At 43.7% G+C, this 20,367-nt stretch overlaps 1 protein-coding gene across 1 annotated transcript; it reads left to right on the top strand.

Moving 5' to 3' along the window:
- Window positions 1-858: 858 nt before the first annotated feature.
- On the top strand, window positions 859-20,092 carry ABI1 (abl-interactor 1; the record flags this gene model as incomplete). The annotated part of the gene is made up of 9 exons (XM_010154396.1): window positions 859-931; window positions 1,657-1,757; window positions 5,133-5,273; window positions 7,466-7,566; window positions 8,783-8,863; window positions 10,495-10,671; window positions 13,022-13,108; window positions 17,386-17,571; window positions 19,212-20,092. Coding segments are annotated over 9 exons (1,123 nt in total), but the record flags the coding sequence as incomplete, so codon positions are not given.
- Between the last annotated feature and the right edge of the window lie 275 nt (window positions 20,093-20,367).

Here is a 20,367-nt window from a genome sequence, read left to right as displayed (position 1 = left end):
CAGTTTGAATAATTGTGCATTAGGAGGCTTGTTCTGGAAGTGATTGTTTATTTCCAAACAACCTCAAAAAACCCCCAACATTGGGATTTTGTTTTGGGGTTTTGTGTTTGCTTCTTTATTTAAAATCAGTTAAACTAATCCTTTTCACCATTCAAAAACATGAGCCCTACTCCCAAATAAAATTAGATAACTCAACCTGAATTTATTTAAAATTTTATGTTCATTTTCCTTATGAGGCCAAGTTTTCATAATCTTTTATTTTCATCTGCACTCACCAAGTCTGTAAAGATGATATACTGAAGTCATACAATGACTTGATTCTGAGAGCTAAAATTTCAGAATAACAATCATCAGAGCACTGCCAACACGGTTTTGAGCAGCCAGCGCTGTGCTGTGAATCAGATTTCAATCAATAAACCAGAGGTGAAAGGCACTGCTGCTCATCCTGTTTGAGAACTCCTTTTTCTTTATTTACCATTCAGTGCAGCAGCTAGGATTTCTTCAAAACACATGAAGGTTAAGTGCCAAAACAACAGGCAGGTCTATTCTGTGAGGTATGGAACAGTGGTTTTGTGAAGGAATTGCATTGATTGGGGTTTGGACTTGATGGGTCAGCAGAGAGCTGTGCAGCCCTTCGCTGCCCATGAGGAGCCTGGCAAACAAATGTGGCAGAGCTGAGCTGAACTTGATTCTGACACAAGTGTTTTTCCTGTGATCACTTAGTCAGACACAGACCTTTCAGTGGCTAAGTGAGCCAGTAAAATCTCTATTAGTGTACTGGGATGTAGCTGATTATCAGTAGGCACAAATCATTTTCTTAAAAAATGTGATTATCTGTAGTTTAACCTGTCCTGTCAGTTGTGATGGATCTGCCATTAATTTCTACCTTTTTCCCCCTTTTTTTGCCAACGTTAAGTGGCTAAAAGCCAAGGTAAGAAGTGTTCTTTCTCCTTTGAACCACAGTGCCTCATGTGACTGATAGTAGAGGCTGCAGAGCCATTAAAACTGAAAACTAGCGCGCTCTTATTCTCTCCTCTGCTTTCCATAGGACATTTAGTTTAAACATGCTTTACTTGATTTTTTTTAATTTACAGCATTTAGCATGTGTCAATATATCTGTGATACATTGACATCTGCATTTATACATAGATACATTAATTTCTCTAACACATGTAGTGCTTTGCTCTGAATTCAGTAGATGCCTTGATTCCCTTCACTTACATTTTTGCAGGAGACTTCCCAGACAACCTAAATGACTCTGCTAGTCAAATAGCAGGGGCAGATTGAGAAATTCTGGGCCCGTGCTGACTGTATTGGACTGTCAGTGTTCAAGATTGATTTAAATTATTATACCTGAATGGAGATGAACACAAATGTAGCTTTCCTTTAAAGAAAAGAGGATATAAGAGATTTGTGCATGAACCTGCCAATTGCTTATCTTTCTGATGTCTATTGTAAATTAATAGCAAAAATAACATTAAACTTGTATTTAGACTCTTTATATTTACTGGTGTCTGTCTTGTGTGTAGCTGAAAGCTTGCTTTTTGACAGCTGTCTGGGAATTCTCACTTCATATTCTTACACTTAAAAAAAAAAAGCTGTCAATAATAGAGCTGTTCTGTTATAAAAATAAAATCATGTTTTCCCATATTTCAGCATGGAAATAACCAGCCTGCAAGAACTGGCACCTTGTCAAGAACAAATCCGCCTACACAAAAACCACCAAGTCCTCCCATGTCAGGCCGGGGAACTCTGGGGTAAGAGAGCCGACTGCTTGGTCCCGCCTGTGTAATAGAAAGCTTTCATTGTGCCAGTGTTGGTGTTGCTTAAATACATGGATAGATCACAATTCTGATTGCCTTTAGCAAAAACCACAGTTACCTTTTCTGTATAAGCCTTTTCAGTCGTGTTGACACTTATTTTCATTATGACCTTTTGAAAGAATGTTTCTTCATGGGGGAAGTATTTATTATAGATAGGGGTAAGTGTTGTTATTCCTGATCTTTGGGAAGAAATCTTGAGTGACACAAAAAAATATCAATAAGGTTTTAACTTCAGTGGGGAAAGACTTCATTGTTAAAGTTTTTGTCTACTCATTTCTCAGTATTATAAGATGTCTGAAATGGCTGTTGGTGCCATATTTGTTACTTTATCTATGCAAAATTAGTGTCATGCTGAACACATTGGCAGTGTTGATTCTCGCAGGGTTTGTGCATTTCTGTTTTTTATGCTTAAATGAGGAAGGATTTTGCTGTTCTTGAGTCCCACCCACTGTGACCAGAGTTCCCTGCCGTAGCATCTCTTTGCTGCTCTTGACCTGTGGGGACTGAAATCTGCTTATCTTGGTGTGCCAGCAGGTAGCTCTTACTAGAGATCAAAACATTAATACCTGAAAAGCTCAGCGCATGTGCCTTATGGTTTTGTCTGTCCAATGGTGCAGCATCTTCCGAAAGGCATCCTAAACAAGACCTTCTACCCATTTGTCACTCTCGGTCTTTCCTTTACTCTGTGGGGGACTGAGGTGCTGAAAAGCTGGCTGGCATGGTTGTGTTGGCTTCAGGTATGTTGTCTGGGAGAGGTGGGGAGCTGGAGAAATGAGGAATAATGAGACGGAACGGGATGGTGATCGGGCGCAATGGTCAAGGAAGATTAGAAGCAGCAACTCCTTTTGTCGAAGGCAGTGATTTTTTAATCCTGATTTGATGCTTTGCTGCTTCCTGATGGCAGTGTGTGTTGTGTATTCTGCAGAGAAGTTACCCTAGAGGTTTCCTCAGCATGTTTTGTGAAAATTCCCATTGCTCAAGGGCATGCAATCAGTATTCCAATTGTCTCTCTTATCCCAGCTGAGAGAGTGTTGTTTATCGGCTCTGGGAAGCTGGGTAGAGCTTTCATGTCCTCTTGGACGCATGCTAGTGAAACAGCAGTGTTGATGTACTGGTGAGCTGCCCCTCTCTAATGCTCCCCCCTGAACAAGCCAGAGCTGTTTGGTTGCCTTAGCTGATGCCTGATAAGGATTAATCAGCTGAATGTCATTTCCAGATGAGCTTGACAAGAGGCAGCAGTTGGCTGAGGGGGAGGAATAATGTGGGTTCCTATCAGAGATTTCTATCTGCCCTTCTTGTTCAGGAAGTACAGCTCTTGTCTTGAGCAGCCGTGTTCTGCCAAAGCATGAAATATCACGGGCATGACTGTTTCGCTAATATATGCAGAAAAAATTGCTAGAAACCGCAAGGATGCTACTCTTCTCCCTTTGATCCAGCGACCAGATGAGCGTGTAAAATCGGAACAAACTCGGTGTGTGACACGGGCCTTTAACTGTGTGCTGCCTGTTGTGCAGCTCGTCCCTCCAAGGCAGGTCTGTCGAAAGGAATGTAGTGGGGAGGGAGTGCTGCACAGGAATTGCATGGGCTGAAAAGGGAAAGAGACTGCACGAACCAGGGCTCTGCAGCAGACTGAGGAGAGACTGTAATCTTTGGATGCTCAGGTTGGAAGTACCACAGAATCGGGAATTGCTGGAGCTGGATCGAGGAAGTAATTGCAGTCATGCCTGGAGGGTCCTGGAGCAGAGCAAGACCTTGGGCTCCCTGTAGCTCTCCCTGGTGGTAACAGGCATCAGCACCGCACTGAAGCACTGGGGGACAGTGAGGTGGGGTGTCCTGGGCAGTGTCAGGAAAGAGAGTTCTCCTCTGCACGAGGCTGGCAGAAAAGCAAAGGGAAGGGTTGGAGTTGAGTGATGAAAAGAAAACAGTTTTGACTCCTCTGGTGCTTAGGAGTTGGAGTTCTTCAGTGAAGGTGAGAAGAACAAAGGAGAAACTGAGGCGTGTAGTGGGGGGTTGCTTTTGATAGTATTTTTAAATTGTACAGGCAAAATACATAGTACTACGGTGCCAAGTAGTAGCTCCTAGTGCCAGCGCGTTCCAGGGTAGAATACTTTAAGGCATTAGTTTCAAGGTTATTTCTGTTGGAAGCACATTTAAAATCTTCCCTGCTTATAATTTCATTTGGCAGTATTTAGAGCTCTAGCTCTTACAACTGGAATACACAGTTTCTTTATTTTTTTCCCACGACTGATCTCTTTTGGCAGATCTATAGGTGGTGGCAGTCTGCATATTAAAATCATCTGGAGTTCTTTATATAGACAAACTAATTTACAAACACCACGGAACATGCAAACAATGATGGTATTTTCATTTTTCTCTTTGAGAGGTTTTAATAATAAATGTTAGTTAGAATTTAGTACTGTTGTGTTCCATATTGTAAAAAGGAAGTCAGTAAGTTTCTTAAAATACCAGGAAGCTCTATAACTTACTAGCTAAGTTATAAACAGTAATTGAACAAATTATTAAATGCCAGTAGTTGTATTTTTGTTTTTTGCTTAGCTGGTGCATTGCCAAATTCCACATCTTGCAAGGGATCTCTTCGTTACTGGTGAGAACTGGAGTGCTGCAATTCAGTACAATAAACACACTGTTCTTAAGGCAGCATTGGGTTTGGAAAATAGATCTCAAAAGATCTGTGTGGTATTTCTGGCTTGGTGCAGTCTGCTAGGTGACCTTGCAGGGCTCTGGGCTTCACTTGGGCTGCAAAAAGGAGACAACCAAGCTCATCCGTGAGGCACTTCAAGATCTGCTTAAGTGACTTGAGATTGCTTGATTACTGTGTGGAACAATGCTACTAGGAAAAGCACTGGTGATTGCAAGTATAACTTGTTCTGTGAATCTTCCAGCCTTATTCCTGTCTTAATGAGTTGAATACCTTTAGCCAAGAATACCCTTGGAAAACATTTGGAGGGAAGAGGAAGGGGGGAAAAGAGGAAATTGTTATAGTGGAAGCGTTTGTCAAATGCAGTGTACTGGAAGGTAACCCCAGAATATTGTGTTATGTAGTTCAAAGAATGTATTTTGGGTGGTAAATTTAACCAAAAATTTAATGTATTTTGGGTGGCTTTTTTAACCAGTTTATGTGCTGTAGGCCAACATGCATAGATCTGCCTACGTAAGAGCACTTTAGAGAGCTGAATATGACCTGGCTACCCCACCCAGTGGAATTTGTTTAATATGCTGTGCAGTAATCTCTCATGATCTTCTGAGCCTTTATCTTTCTGACTTTAAATCTTTTTTTTCCTTGACCAGACGAAATACTCCTTACAAAACCCTGGAGCCAGTCAAACCGCCAACAGTCCCCAATGATTACATGACCAGTCCTGCCAGACTGGGCAGTCAGCACAGCCCGGGAAGGACGGCTTCCTTGAACCAGAGACCAAGGACACACAGGTAGAGCCTTTTCTCACTGTAGCTCTTCCCTGTCTGGCATGCTGATGCTCACTGAAGTCACAGCAAACCTTGGAAGCTTTGTGCCTGTTGATTTTTTGTTGAAAGGCAAAAGGTGAGTTATTCTAATGCTCTGCATTAGCAGAACTTCACTGTATTGTTGGCTTCTCTAACGTACAGAAGTGTCTTCGTACTCTATAGAAGCTTCATTGTATCCAGCAACTTACTTCCATAACCACAGGCCTTGTTTTGTATAATCAATTTAATTTGTTCTATGGTATTTGTTTCTTGAGAATAAGCAAAACTTCAGAATTTATGCACTTGCAAGGTAGGGTAGTGATGGGTCCTAATGGGTTTAAAACTGCATTATTAACCTCAGCCTAAAATACACTTTGGCTTTTTTTTTCTTTTTGTTATTTTCAAGACCACTAATTGCAAAGAGAAATTTCTGTTGATTAGAAACACTGTGATGAAGGTAGTCTGAAAGAGCTGATTGCTTTCTTTTGGCTAAAACTTAATGCTCATAATCAGTGCTAGCATGATAGAAACAGAAAATAAAACCTATTCACAGAGCAGGTATTGGCATCAGCCAGTTATTTCCATATGCTGAAGTGTTTTGATTAGAGTGGTATGTGTGAGTGTACCTTGGTTTTTTTTTATTTTGTGTGTGTGGGGGTTTTTTAATGTAATTTTTTTCTCAAGTTACAAAGCTGGATCTTTCTCTGGGCCTCTTGGGTGAGTTCATATGTTTTTTCCAGCTTCATTTTTATCATAGTCTTCAAACTGCAGGGAAAAACAGACAAAAAAATTCAGTGTCATTAGAAGAAAGAGGATAGCTTACTTTTTAGAGAACTTCTTTCTTAATTCTTTTTTTTAAACTCCCAGTAGGCATTTAAACACAGCAGGTCACTAATGGGGTTTGAGAGAGTATTTTGGACGCTGTTGATACGAAGTACTGTCAGAATGAAATAACTTCTAATAGTGGCTGCAGCGAAGATCTTGTTAATTTGTTTAGCTGGCTACCGCGAATGCTCCCTACTCTTGTCTCACAAGATCTTTTATGTAGACTGCAGTTAGAAATTCAGCCGCAACCATGGTGACAACATCAAGGTCTTCAGCAGAGAGAACACTAATTTTGAAAGAATTATCTTGGCTTCCATTTCAGGTCACTGCTTTTCTTTCTTGTAACAGTGTTATTTTCTTAAGATATACCTGAATGATTTACTCCTGACTCTTGACAGCACTGTTTCAAAGCTACCCAGGAGGGGTAAATAAACTAGAACACCACCGAGTACACTTTAGTGGTTGGGTTAAAATGGTGTTTTGGCTTCAAAACATCTTGACTACTTAGTTCCCTTTATATTATCCATTTAATCCATGTAAATTCAAGCCTTGGCCTAAGGAGTGCTCTTGTATAAGAATAAGGACAGATTCTGCCTGAATCTAGATTCTTTTTCAGCTCCCTCAATGAAAAGGAGTGTTATGGCCTCCAAAGGCATGTGTAGAAATGTTATCCAGTAGCTCAGTAGAAGTACGATTCTGTAAAAATCTGTATTGTCGGCCTCTAATTTGTATGTCATATAACAGTATTTAGATAAATTGTGACCTGACTGTACTGTTTCCTTTCAGCCTACCTTAGAAACAAACCTCTCGTACACCAAAAGTGTATGCGTGGGCCAGGGAGAGTATGATATACAGAAAACTGTCCACGCCGTACCCCACACCACACCCCATTCCACTTAGTTTATCATGGCTGTTCTCAGTCTGAACTTCTGTTCCCAGTAGAGGAAATGTTCCTTCACTTGATAGCATAAATAATCTTAAATAATTATTTACACTTTAGGCATGAACTCCTGCAGCCATAGGTTATTACATAATCCCTGAACTATTCCTGCAGTTGTTACTCCGTTGTCTAGAACTGGTATTGTTGCTTACTTTTTTATTCTTTAAAGCATTTATTTACACATTTCTATGCATAGTGATGTCTATCAGCTTAGCTAATTCCATTTATGAGCAGTGCAATGCACCCAGACTGGACAAGCTGCGTGCAATTTTAAGTAGAGGCAGAGGCATTTTATAGGAGATTTTCAACAGTCTATAGTTGAGTTAGGCTAGCAGAGCTCACACCAGAAGTGTGACTGTTGGTAAACCTTTGTAGGAAATGCTGTGTTAATACCTGTGGGTTTGTTTTATAGCGGTAGTAGTGGAGGAAGCGGCAGTCGAGAGAATAGTGGAAGCAGCAGTATTGGCATTCCCATTGCTGTGCCTACACCTTCACCGCCAACTATTGGACCAGGTATGTGGGGCTCTTCCCATGTTAAGGCTGTAATGTCGGTCGCTTGTGTTTGCAGAGGGATTTTGATGGAATATGACTGGGTAGAAACTGCCCTGAAGCATGGTCCTGGTCAGGAAGTCTCATATGAGTGCTGAGGGACATCTCAAGTTTTAGTTATTTACCGAAAGTACTTGCTGAACAATCATTTAAAGAATAGCGGGTGGTTAAAACACCTTTGTTGGTCCACCTATACAAGATAATCAAAGAGGGGAGGGGATAGAAGGAGATAAGTGTTTCCTTTTAAAGCTTGAGTATATTTTTAAATGTCTGTCTACAGTTTGGCATTTCTGGGTGCCCTTAGAAGCAGCAACAGATATTTACATGTTTGATGTGAAATGTTGTCCTCAGAAATAGCTTTATTCTGAAATAACTTTACCATCTGCATGTTCATTTACCATTTACATGTTCTTTTTTAAATTAAATAAAAGTCTTCACATAAAATACAGATGATGGCTTGCGAAAACACTGCTAGTAGTAGAATTCAGGCTTATCCACCAGTGGTGTTTATGCTACAGTTACAGTCTGAAGTTGCAAAGCTCTGATGGAGATCACTGAGAGGGGCAAGCGAACCGTGTGTGTAAGATAGCCCAGCAATAAGAGAACCATGCAGGATGTCTCGGCATCAAAATCACACTCCCTGTCTTTAAGAATGATAAATGGTGAGAATGTGTAGGATCCTTCTTTATTATAAGCTGACAGGATTATTATCTTGGTAGTAAACCAACTCAGTCACTTGTTTACTCTCTGTGTATTTTGTAAGCACCTAAAGCTAACTTGCACAAGAACACAGTGGAGTTTTGGTGTAATGCAAGTTTGCTATTGCACCTCCTGCATCTCTGCTCCGTGGATGACGGCCTTCACTCTCTTACACACATGTATGCTTTCCTATCCCAGGTGTTTCTGATCCTGCAGTGGTACAGATAGGCATTGAATCTTACTGTCAGTCATCTGGCATCCCGTAAAAATAAATGGGAATAAAGATCTGCAGGTACAGAACTCTGTGTAGGATCAAGGCCTGAGTTTGTGTCAGTTGACCAAAGTTGAATTCTGTATTTATTTGGGAAGCCCGTGCTTGCTTTTTTTTTTCCCCCTTTTTTTTTTTTTTGGATATGTGTGGTTTTTTTTTTTTTTTTTTTTAAATATATGGCCTAATTGGGAATATAAACTATTTTATTAGCACACATTTCTGTTCCTCCTCCTCCTGGAGCCCCGCCAGCACCACCACTGCCACCACCTCTCCCGATGGGCAGTCTGATAGGTGAGACTTGTGTCAATGCTGAAGTGATTGCAGTCATTCTGCATAATCAATAATCATCTCTTCCTAATGGACTTAGTGAGGGTGTATTTCCTTCTGTAGTGGGGTCTACGTGATTTTAATATAAAAAATCAGTTCTGGGATTTTTTGTTTGTTTCTGTTAAAACAAATCTAATCTCCACTAATTTCCTGTGGTTAAAGCCTCTGAAGGTAAATGCACAAGGTATGGAGAAAAGACTGTCAGGTGCTTGGAATCTCTGTTCCCAATAAAGCTGAGATCCAATTAGTCTGATCTGTAAGAACTCAGAGTCAGCTTGAATATTGGTATTCTGCTGTATCACTCCTGCAGCTGAAACTAAGCCACAACTGTTGCATTCTAGCTTAAAAACGGTGACTGATGTATGTACGCTGTCCTGTGGGCGTAAGGTGACCGAAAAGCAGAGGTGTCTGTCACAGTGGCTTGGGTTGGATTCTGTAATGCTGCCGGCGGGTGGCAAAGTGGATGACTTGAGGAATACGAACCAGCAGTTCTTGAAAAATTGCTGCAGGCATTACATACAGCCGTTAGGATGGGATCTAAAAGTTGCACTCTTAAAACAGGCAGGAAAAAAATAGCCCGCCCTTTGCTACCACAGGCTGATGTCAAACCTGTGCTATGAGACCAGCTTTGGAGGCTTTGACCCACGTAACCCTTTGCACTTTCCCTTACTGAAGTGTTAAGCGAAAGTGACTTTGGATAGCATTACAGGACTGCAGACTGCTGATCACACACTGTGTATATGTGTGTGTGTGTTTGTATATATTTATATATACTTACATAAGATATATAAATATCTACATAAAAGCACAGAACATTTTATTGCAAAACAGTCTTTGCATTTAAAAATTGCATTGATCCATGTGACCTCAACATGTGAGACTCATTAACTGGCGAGGTGCGATTCTTTTCTTTATGTCAGAGGTTAATCCAAAGGAGAACTCAAATCGTTTTATTAACCTTGACGTTTGTGCAGCAAGCATGTAGAAGATGAAAATGGGTGTTTACCCTGAAGAATGGGTGACATTTCTTTCTCTCAGCTGGCATGGGTGATTCTGATTTGTTAGCGCAAATTCCATCAGTATAAAAGTGCAACTAGCAAATGTGATTGATAAATGTGTGAAGTGTCTGAAGCTCATGACATCTGTTTTACTGTTTGGTTAGAGTGTCTTTTCATATTAGATGGGAGACAAGTTCTGGTTCACAATGGAAAACATTCGCTCTGAGCAGAATGTGGATTTTTTTTTTCTGTGTGCTTTTTAATAAAGGGTATTGCATGTAGAATCATTGAGATATGCTGAAGGGTTGGAAGCTGGTTCAGTCTTCCAGACCAATCCAGTCTCTCAAAGTAGTTCTCAGCATTTCTCAAATGCCCTTTATGTGAATGTTGGTTTATGTCCTGTGTGTTTCTTTCTCATTATTGATTATAACAGGGTTGTTTGTTTTCTGTTAATCTCCTGTTACTGGCCTTAAATTATTGGAGACCTGTAGTCAAGTATTTCCCGTGGTCTGGGCTTTTTTTCTATTTTCTGCATTCTGTCCCAAGTAATGCTCTGCTTAAGTCTTTTCCTTGGTTCCTCTGGCTAATGCTTTTCAGCTGCTCCGGGTTCAGCTCCTGGTTCCCAGTATGGCACAATGACCAGGCAAATCTCGCGACACAACTCTACCACTTCTTCAGCATCTTCTGGTGGATACAGACGGAATCCTTCTGTGACTGCCCCATTTTCTGCTCAACCTCATGTTAATGGCGGGCCTCTTTATTCTCAAAATTCAAGTAAGCTTCTGAGCTCTGAAATCACAAACTGTTTTGAGCAAAATGATTGTAAAAGCATGCATGGGATTTTGATTCATTTATGAAGAGCATCAATCAGATTACTGCTTTCTTTCCTAAAATAGAAGGAAAAACAAACAAGGAGAACCGTATTGAAGTTGTACAGTGATTGCACTATATGCAATTACACTGTTTTCCCCTCTGATTTGTTTGCTGTTACTCATGACAAGAAATTATGATGATTGCCTATGTAATTATAGGCACATTATACTTCGCATTTCAGGTGTGCTCGGCGAACATAAACTAAAATCAGCTTTTTTTTTGCAGGAGACCTAATATGGTTGTAGTACAGTCCTTCCACTACTGGGCTAGTCACAAGAGAGTACTGTCAGAGCGCAGTGCTCGTGTAACAGACTTTTCTCATTACACAGTTCCTCCCTGTCTCTGTCTCTTTCCTAAATCCTTTCCTGAGTCCCAAGTTTCTCCTCTGTTCTTAGTTTTAAACTTGAGCATTAAAGAAGAGCTCACTCCCTCTTTTTTTAGCAGACTCCTCCTCTGTGCTTCCACACTCGTAGTAGTATGGGTGGAGATGAACGAGGGAAGGGGATGGATGCCACGGGCAAGTCAGCAGCATCCAGCCTACCTACCCAACAGGGCAAAGGAGGTTCACTGCAGAGAGATCTGCAAAATAAGGGTCTGCTTGAGTGTTGGCAGAAAGCTGGTTCTGTCAGGAAACTTCTTCCTTGTAATTTCCATAAGATTTGACCACACAGAAAAGAGTGATAGTCCTCTGGTGGTTTCTGGTGGTGTTCTTCAGCATGCCAACTCTTTAAACTTCAAAGTGATACTGCTGTTAAACAGTGTTACTGTTTGAGTTGAAGATTACTTTGGACCAGTGTTTGCTGTTGTCTGCTTACTCTTAAGGAAAGAATGCACCACCGAGGTGAAGAGTGTTCTCGGTGGTTTAAAAGTGTGAGACTTACCAGAAAGCATTTTTATATGCAGGCACAGTGTACCTATCTTCTTTTGTTTTCAATCCTGATTTTCCTCCCACTCTCTCTCACCCATACTGGCCCTTCACTGTCCTCCATGCTCTTGTTCCCCCACATTTATTGACCATAACAACAGGAACTCCTTCCTGTTGAATAAACAGGGCTTTATGTCTGGAAATAGTTCAGTTGTTTTAAATGCTGTGCACACCACTGTTTCTGAATGTTTACACATCCAAAGCAATTTTTTGCTCAAATGCAGGTGCTGGTCCTTAATCTAGCCTCTCTGGTGGTTTCAAAATACTGATTGTCAACATGTTTTAAACAGTATTTTGATGGGTGCGGTTTTCTACTTTAAACTGTTTTCCTCCGTTTCTGTAACTGATGATTTTTTTAGTTTTTAATGCTACTGTCTTGACATTGAATCCAGGTCCCACGTTTCCTTAAGGTTTTACTTTTCATGCTAACAAATACTCTGTTTTTTCTTAGATGTTTACTTCAGTTTTGTGAAAACTGTTTGTTGTCCCTCTTTTATTGACCATTTCTCCCATACAGTTTATTTGATTATTGGTTTTGTAATGAACTAAATGCTCCATTTTTATTCATCAAACATTAATCTTAGTTATGGCTTTGTTTAAAACTGTTGCTTACTTGGAAGTACAGAACCTCTTTCAAATTTGATTCCAACTGGATTACCCTGCTGAATTCCCCTTTTCACAGGAATTACTCCAGAGCAAGAGAAATTCCACTGGGAAGGGGCACCGTATAAACAAATTGGCTGATGGTTTTTTGGTTTTTTTTCTTACCCCCTCTCCCTCTGCTTGCTTCATGGGGAGACAGAGCTAATGCTTTGAATAGCACGCCCCATTGCCACCATGCTTTTTAAGAGCGGAACAGCAGCTGTCAGCCCAGCATCGCTGACCTCTGATGCCATGTGTCTGGTATCTCCTTACTCCCCAGATAGGTACATCCTTGAGAGAAGATGAGCTTGCAGGTGCTTCCTGGGGGGCGCTGTGCGCTGGCGTAGCCAGCTGTAGATGGAAAGCTCATTTTTGCCTGTGCCCCAAGTGAAGCAGAGCAAGTCCCTTCACACTTGCACCCTCTGAGCTTCTGGGTGCTTGGCTTTCTAGTCAGCTGAATGCAGGGGCACGCCTTGCGTTTTGATCCTCGATTGGCTAACCACGAATTCAGCCTTGTTGGAAACACAAGCTTGAAGAAGGTTCTTCCACGTGCGTGTTCTTGTTGTTCTTTACATACTTTGTTTTGTGGTCCTTGTTACTGACGGCTGCTTTTGTTTGTTTCCTTTTTGTTTTTTTCCTTTGTCTGCGTGACTTTCCCTGATATGGTGTGTGTGTTGCTACCAGTTTCTATTGCTCCACCCCCTCCCCCTATGCCTCAGTTGACTCCACAGATACCTCTCACAGGCTTCGTGGCCAGGGTGCAGGAAAACAGTAAGTTTGGACAAGCTGAGCTGTTAAAGGGTAGAGCCTACTCTCTTCTAGCATGCATGGCTGGCAAGTCAGACTCTATTTTGTTTCCTTTTCCAGAAGCTAATACCATCTTGCACTCTAGTGTCAATATGCTATTGGAGCTGAAGGGCACACTCTTCAATAACTTATAACGTGCATGATTATTACTGACCCATTTCAGTTCTGAACTGCAAATTTATGATGGAAATAAGGTGTGAAATACGTAGCATATGTTTGGTGTGAATACAGAAATGTACCTTAATTAAACATAGTAATATCATGTTGAATTGTCCTGCCTGAAGCTTTTTCACTAGGGATAATTGATTAGGTTTTATTAGAAAGGCTTATGTAGGCTCCCAAAATGTGTACTGTGTAACCATTGACTCTAATGCTGTAGTGGTTTTCAGGAAGCTGTACAGTCAGTTGAAAGTGTGCAGTCTAACGATCCAATGCCATTACAAAGGAGCTTGTAAGGTACTTCTCTCAACAGTCTTTCATTCTCCATTTCTTTGTGTTCTCTAGTCAGATCATAGAATCACAGAATGGTTTGTGTTGGAAGGGACCTTAAAGACCATCTAGTTCCAACCCCCCTGCCATGGGCAGGGACACCTTCCACTAGACCAGGTTGCTCAAAGCCGCATCCAGCCTGGCCTTGAACACTTCCAGGGATGGGGCATCCACAGCTTCTCTGGGCACCCTGTTCCAGTGCTTCACCACCCTCTCCGGGAAGAACTTCTTCCTGATATCCAATCTAAACCTCCCTGATGATATCTAATCTAAATCTTTCCCTGCTGAGCTTACAGCATAGCTCTGCTTGTTAGGTTTGGGGGAGAGATGTTCCCTGGCTATGATCTGTGCTGCAAGGTGTTTTATACTGGTAACTCTGCTTTTACCATTACTGCTTGATTAATTTCAGGTGAGTGTTATGTCCCAAATGCTAGTGCGAGTGTCAAATTGTGTTCCTGGTCTGGGGAAAGCTTTGCTGTAGGAGTACATTGCAGTTTTGTAAACAACAGAATGAATGCAATGTCTGTAGGGCCTGAAGTAAGTATGGAATATTTTCAAAGTGTTGGGGAGCCATAGCCAAGTTTCCTGGGATCTCAGGGGCAACTACCACATAGTGGCTGTATAAGCTCCACCATATATTTAGGACCCCCCAAATGTGACTAGTGCTGCTGTTCAGCTTCCCATTAGAGCTTCTACGTGGTTACGTGCTGAGCGTTCCCCCGGAGAGAGGAGGCGTTTGGGTGTTGCACTTGGTAAATAGCAAGAATCGCCCTGACGTAGAAGAGTGTGCCACAAAATCGTGTTGGCGAACCCGTCCAACGTTCAAAGTGTAGAGGTAAACCTGCTTAAGATGAAGGTTGCAAAATGTCTTCACTTGCAGATAAACTTGAGAAAACTGACACCTGCTTCTGAATTGTTCCAAGTATTGTCCTCCTGGAGATCACACAGCCCTCGGGAGAGCGGAGGTGAAAGGGACAGCCTTATTCGTGTGTGCAGCAACACAATGCAAGCTGACTTGTGAATGAGATGGCAGCAAAAATAGCTGAAGCTTGAAATCCGCCCTTAGGAATTGTTCTTTTTGCTTTCTTTCTTTTAACAGTCACCTGGGTTTGGAAGTTGTAGAACGAGTATGGCTTTGAGCTGCTGCCGCCTCATTTTGGAGGCCGGGGTGCGTGTGGCCGTCTGCGCATACGCTCCGCAAAACCGGCTGTAGAAGCTGTTGAGTTCTGGCATTGTGTGCTAGACTTTATCTGCCTCATTTTCTGCAAGAAGTCTGCAGGGGAGTGGAGTCAGGGAGGCGTGGGTAGGCTTGTCCTTTCCTTACCATCAAGATCTGTGGGTTTGGAAAGCAACATCCTCTGCTCTGTGGACTTCTTCCAGAGGACAAGGACAGCGGGCTTAGAAACTGTGCAGTGCCTATTCTTTTTTCCTGCGCCCTGTGCCCAAACTGTGGGTATCTCCTTCGGAGAGGTTCTCCAGTGTGCCCGGGGACCACTGATCAGATGCAAATCCCCCTACTCTCACACCCAGTCCTTTCAAAAGGAGTCTGCTGCTCCCCACTTAAAGAACAGGGACGTGAATGCATACAAGAGAAGGTGTCTCAGTTTGGAGCTGAATAAATACTGGTCCTTTTACCCCTTCTCACTTAGGGTGTTTTTCTGTATGCTTCACCCTCCCTCCCTAGGAACAGTGATGCTGGAGTCTGCCTGTTTTCAGTTCAGAACCAGGGAAAGTCTAGATTAAAATCCAAAAGATGGGGATACTTCCATGGGGTGGCACTTGTCTAGTTCTCTGTTCCATTTTCTCCCCTTGTTTAAATGTGAAGTTGGATTGTTGTACGTGTTTCCCACACCGCATGCAGTTTCTGCACTGCGTCTCGGTTAGGGTTTGTGTTGCCACTTTCACGCTCACATTTCCTGCCCTCCTCTCTTCTGTTCAAATAAGCAACTTCACTGTTGAATAAATCCAAGGTTTTGCGTTTATTAAGGTAAGGATTTCTCAAGACCTCAAAGGATTGCTGTTTGAGTACGGGGTTTTTTTTTTCCCCCTGGCTGCAGATGGACATTAAGGGAAGGAATACATTTTGTGAAAGATGTGCTGAAAGCACTGCGCAAAACCAAGCCGTTCATAAACAGTGTTGTCCTGTGTCTGTGGTGGGTTAACGAAGCCTGCCCGTGAGTGCTGTTCAGTAACACGGGCAAGATGTAGCACTCAGTGGGCCAAAGACTTTGTCAGTCTGTCTCCAGGTGACATAAATGGGCTTCTGTATGGGAGAGGAGTCACTCAAGCAGTGGCAGGCAGTCTCACTGGTGGGGAGGCCGGTGGGATATACAGCTCAGCTTTGAGCTGAAGAGGAGCTGGGCTCACAGGTGAGGAATAGCATTAGCCTTCAAGGGGGAGGGAGGGGGCTGGGTGCCGTGTCAGCCAGGACACGGGAGCTGTGCTCGAGCCCCTTGTCAGGGGCTGAAGAGCAGAAGTTGGTCACCCCTGGGGTAGTGGCCAGGCAAACAAACTCCAGTGCCATTGTAACTAGCAGTAGCTAAAGCTCGCTCAGCGTTCTTTCCTTGCCCTGCGGCTTGGCTTTTTTGTCAGAATCAGTGTAGTGTGCTGGAGCTGCACATTCAGGAGCAGGTGCCCAGCCTGATGCCTTCTCCCAGTCAAACCCCTTCTACAGCGGTGGTTTTCAGCCTGTTGTTATGTGTGCAGACTCCCGAATCTCTGGCAGTTGCATCCTGTATTGCTGTGTAACAGTTAAGTTTAGCTTCCCTTCAGTAAGTGCTGGCTCCATAGTGCTTCCACCTAGGCTGGTCGGTGTGTAGTGGACCACAGTTCCCAAGGAATTGGATAAGCGATTTCACGTCTTGCGTCTGGGCTTGCTCTCTCTCTCCCCTTTGCTGCCAGCTGCTGTGAACGTTACTGAAAACTAATTTGATTAGCTGATTGTAAGAGTGGTTTTTACCGTAATGCCTTTCTTTTTCCTTTGCCCAAAGCAACTTGTAATTGTGCTGATTGGAGAGTCTCAGGGCAGGGATTTGACATTTTGGATTATACACTTAATTCCTTGAGCACTTTTTCCCCAAGAGCAGCAGCTGCCTGGTGTAGTTTCCCATTTATTAACTGAATCCTGGATGCATGCACACACACACAAGCTAGTCTGCGAGATAAGGGATCTGTACAAAGCTTCTCTTCTGCAGGATTACTTGGCTTTCTCTTACCTGGTGAAATCCTGAACACTAGTCTCTTCCCTTTCTTATGATCCACACCAGATCTTTTTGTCCCCTTAATGTTCACTCTAAGAGAGAAGGAATCCAAGGAAGCAGCGTTCAGAAATAAAGTGATGGTTGTAGATAAAGGATTTGGTAAAAAAGCTGCTGGTCCAGCCCAGAGGCCTGTTGCCTGGCTCAGAGGGTGCCACTCGGAGTCCTCCCATAGCTAACTGCTGCAGCTAGCCCCTCAGCGCATGGACCTCGGAGTGGGAAGCTTTCCTCTCTGCTGGTGTTCAGCTTATGCCCTGCAGCATGTGCTTTGACTCTAGTAGCGTTTCTACATAGATTTGGCCACTAATAACAAACGTAGCTGGACGTTGTAGCTGTTAACACAAAGCCTCTGTTTCTAATCAGTGCATGGTATTATAGTGCATGCTATGTGTGTTGTCCCCCCACCCCTTTTATTTCCAGTGTCCAGCCTCAGGTTTGTTTGCATCTCCCTGCTGTTTTGCTATAAGAAAAAAAATAATCTCCAAACGTTTCTAGTTGCTGATAGCCCGACTCCACCCCCCCCGCCGCCTCCCGATGAGATGCCGATGTTTGATGACTCTCCTCCTCCTCCACCCCCACCCCCCGTGGATTATGAGGACGAGGAGGCTGCAGTTGTGCAGTACAGCGATCCCTATGCTGATGGAGATCCTGCTTGGGCACCTAAAAACTATATAGAGAAAGGTAAGAGAAACGTCGCTTGTTGCTGCGGCCAGAGGAGTCGTGGTCTCTGGAGGGAAGGGCGGGCTTGGCTTGGGTGTGATGAAGGCAGGCATGGTCCCTGCTGAGTCAGAACCCGAACCATTCTTTCCTTAGTTTGTCTGTGGCTACAGCTAATGTGATAAGATGTAATCCTTCTCTGGGAGGATTATAAAATACCTTCAGGCATTCTAGAATGGATTAAAAAAAGCGCCTTCGTTATGAGAAGCAGACGTAAATTGGATGGTTTTCATCCTTGCGGAACTGCTGGGCTGTGTCTGCAGCCACCTCAGGCTTGCTGGGCAGTCATCTAGAAACAGCGTTGCAAAAAGGCCGGGAAGTCCAAGATGGGTTTATCCCATCAAACTAGACAGCTGGAGTGGATCGTTAGGCTTCAGCTGTGAAATGTAGTGAGGCTTACCAGTGACTCTGGGTCAGCAATGGACGGTGCTTAGGTGTGAACTCTCGTAGCACACGTCTCTTCCCGTGAATGGCTGAGGTGCCGATTGCCCGCCGGCAGCGTTGTCTGTGTTCTGAACAGTGCTGCAGCTTTGCTTGTGCCCTGGCTGGTACTGTGGGGTACCGGCGATACCCGTCTTGGCAGAACTGCGTGTGTTCCAGCTTCACTTCTAGCCCGACCGTGTGCAGGATGTCCCCGTGGGATGAAAACAACCGGCACACCGCATTGTTGTTTGCCAGGCGTTAACTCCTCTGGTTTCTGAGAACGCGTACGTGTAAAAGAGTAGGTTCTTGGGGTTCGTAGAACTGAGCCGCTGCAGAAATCCACATTAACGGTCGTGAAGGGCGAGGCGGTGATGGCCGCAGTTTGTGCATTCGTAGTGGTAGTTTGTAATTCCAGTGTAATCGGTGGGGACGTTTCCTTCCCTTAGGGAGACCTCTGCTTGGCTAATTGCAGGCAGTGAGCGGGAGGTTGGTAGGAGTGTCGTATCCACCGAGCCGGTACTGGGCAACAGCTGACGTTGCTGTGAATTGCTCCTGCGTTTCCCTGCCGCGCCGTCTAGGCGGGCACTGGCGGCAGCTCCTTGACCAGCAGTGCCAAAGCCGCCCCTTGCACGGAAGCTCCGTAGCAAAGGCCACCCATGCGTGCACGGGGCCTTTCGGCAGCGCTGGCTACCAGACCACGCGCTGAGGCACACGCTGTGTAGGCGCAGCTGCAGGGGGCCATCGTGTAGCACGTTCCTTCCCTTGGTTCATTCCTACAGAATGATTGCTTTGAAAAAAAATACTGGGTTTTTAGGCTTTCTCTAATCCAGAGATCCCCACCCAGGGATCTGTATGCTTTTGGGGTGATCTGGCCAGAGGCGACTGCCACACTCACGGAGCCAGTTAGTTCAGTCTTCCAGCGTCCCTGCGCTCCACTTTACGACCGTGGCTCTGTCCGCAGCCTAACGGCGCGCCCAGTGCAGTCACCGCCCCCTCCTACCGGTAGCTAACGCGGCAAGAGAAGTGAGATTCCGTTTTCTAGACTTGAATGTTCAACAGGGAAGGCGTGGGAACGCACCACGGAAAATCCCAGGATAGCAAACTAGTCTTTCAAGGAGTAACCGTGCTTCAGGTGTTCACAGCAGGGCTGTTAACTAACCGTGTCCCTGGTCAATCCACAGTGGTTGCTATATACGACTACACAAAGGACAAAGACGACGAGCTGTCCTTTATGGAGGGTGCAATCATCTACGTGATAAAGAAGAACGACGACGGCTGGTATGAAGGAGTTTGCAATCGAGTAACTGGCTTGTTTCCTGGGAATTACGTTGAATCAATCATGCACTATGCCGACTAAAACCCTTTGCTTTTCAAAGTCGGGTCTTGTATTCAGTCGTACCGTGATTATTTCCGAGGGGTAACTAAAAGCTAACAGAATTGTCTTACTGCGCTTTCGAACGAACGCGCCCGTTCCTTCAGGCCGCACCGTTTGACTGGTGTGATTGCACGTCCGTCTCTGGAGACAGGTCATCCTGCCCCACGGCAGGCTGTACAAGCAGCGACCGTCTGTACCTGGTTATGCTGATTTACTTACGCGTTGTTAAGTTCACGACCGGCTGAAATATTTCTGGGGAAGTAGGGTGTAATATTTAATGAACCGTGATCAGATCGTGCCATTCCATTTTCCAGTACAGCATGGTAACTAACACTACGTTAGACTAACGCATTAAAATCTGGATGAGGAGTTTAATGTTAGTGCTGGTCATCCTACTTTTCGTTTAGACTCTTTGCTCACTCTTGAACTCTGTTTGTTTAAAGCATGCATACGAACTTATGTATTGAAATATACTTTTTTAAAAATCCAAGATGCTTCCAATCGTTGTAATCTTTACCTGGAGTGCTCTCACTGACGTCTACTACAATGAGTTGTTTGGGTCTAAGGTGTCCGTGTGCATCAACAACAATGGGTGGTCTTATGTATGTGTAATTTGTACCCGAGTTTTTTTAATGAGTAAATTTACATTATGACTTTTTCCATTCATAAATATATAAGTGAACCAAAGGTCTTGTCCATTACTTTGTTGGTTGGCTTGGCAAAGCAGCTTGGAATGCTGACGTAGCGGAACGGCGGCTGTGTTATCCCAGGCGATGTACCGAAAAGCAGATGTTTGTAACGTGACTTTATCACTGACAGGGCAAATAAATCGGATACCAAACCTGAAACACACATTCATACATCCTCTTAGAAGTTCTTTCCTTCCAAAATTCATTTTAGCAAGGATTCCTGATTGAGCCTAGTTATCTGAAGCGCAGGAAGTCGGACACCACCGGGAAGGG

Source organism: Eurypyga helias, unplaced genomic scaffold (assembly GCF_000690775.1).
Source record: "Eurypyga helias isolate BGI_N326 unplaced genomic scaffold, ASM69077v1 scaffold29850, whole genome shotgun sequence".
Classification (NCBI taxonomy): Eukaryota; Metazoa; Chordata; class Aves; order Eurypygiformes; family Eurypygidae; genus Eurypyga; species Eurypyga helias.
The sequence above is the reverse complement of the archived record's forward strand: the minus strand, read 5'-3'. Positions and strand labels throughout refer to the sequence as shown.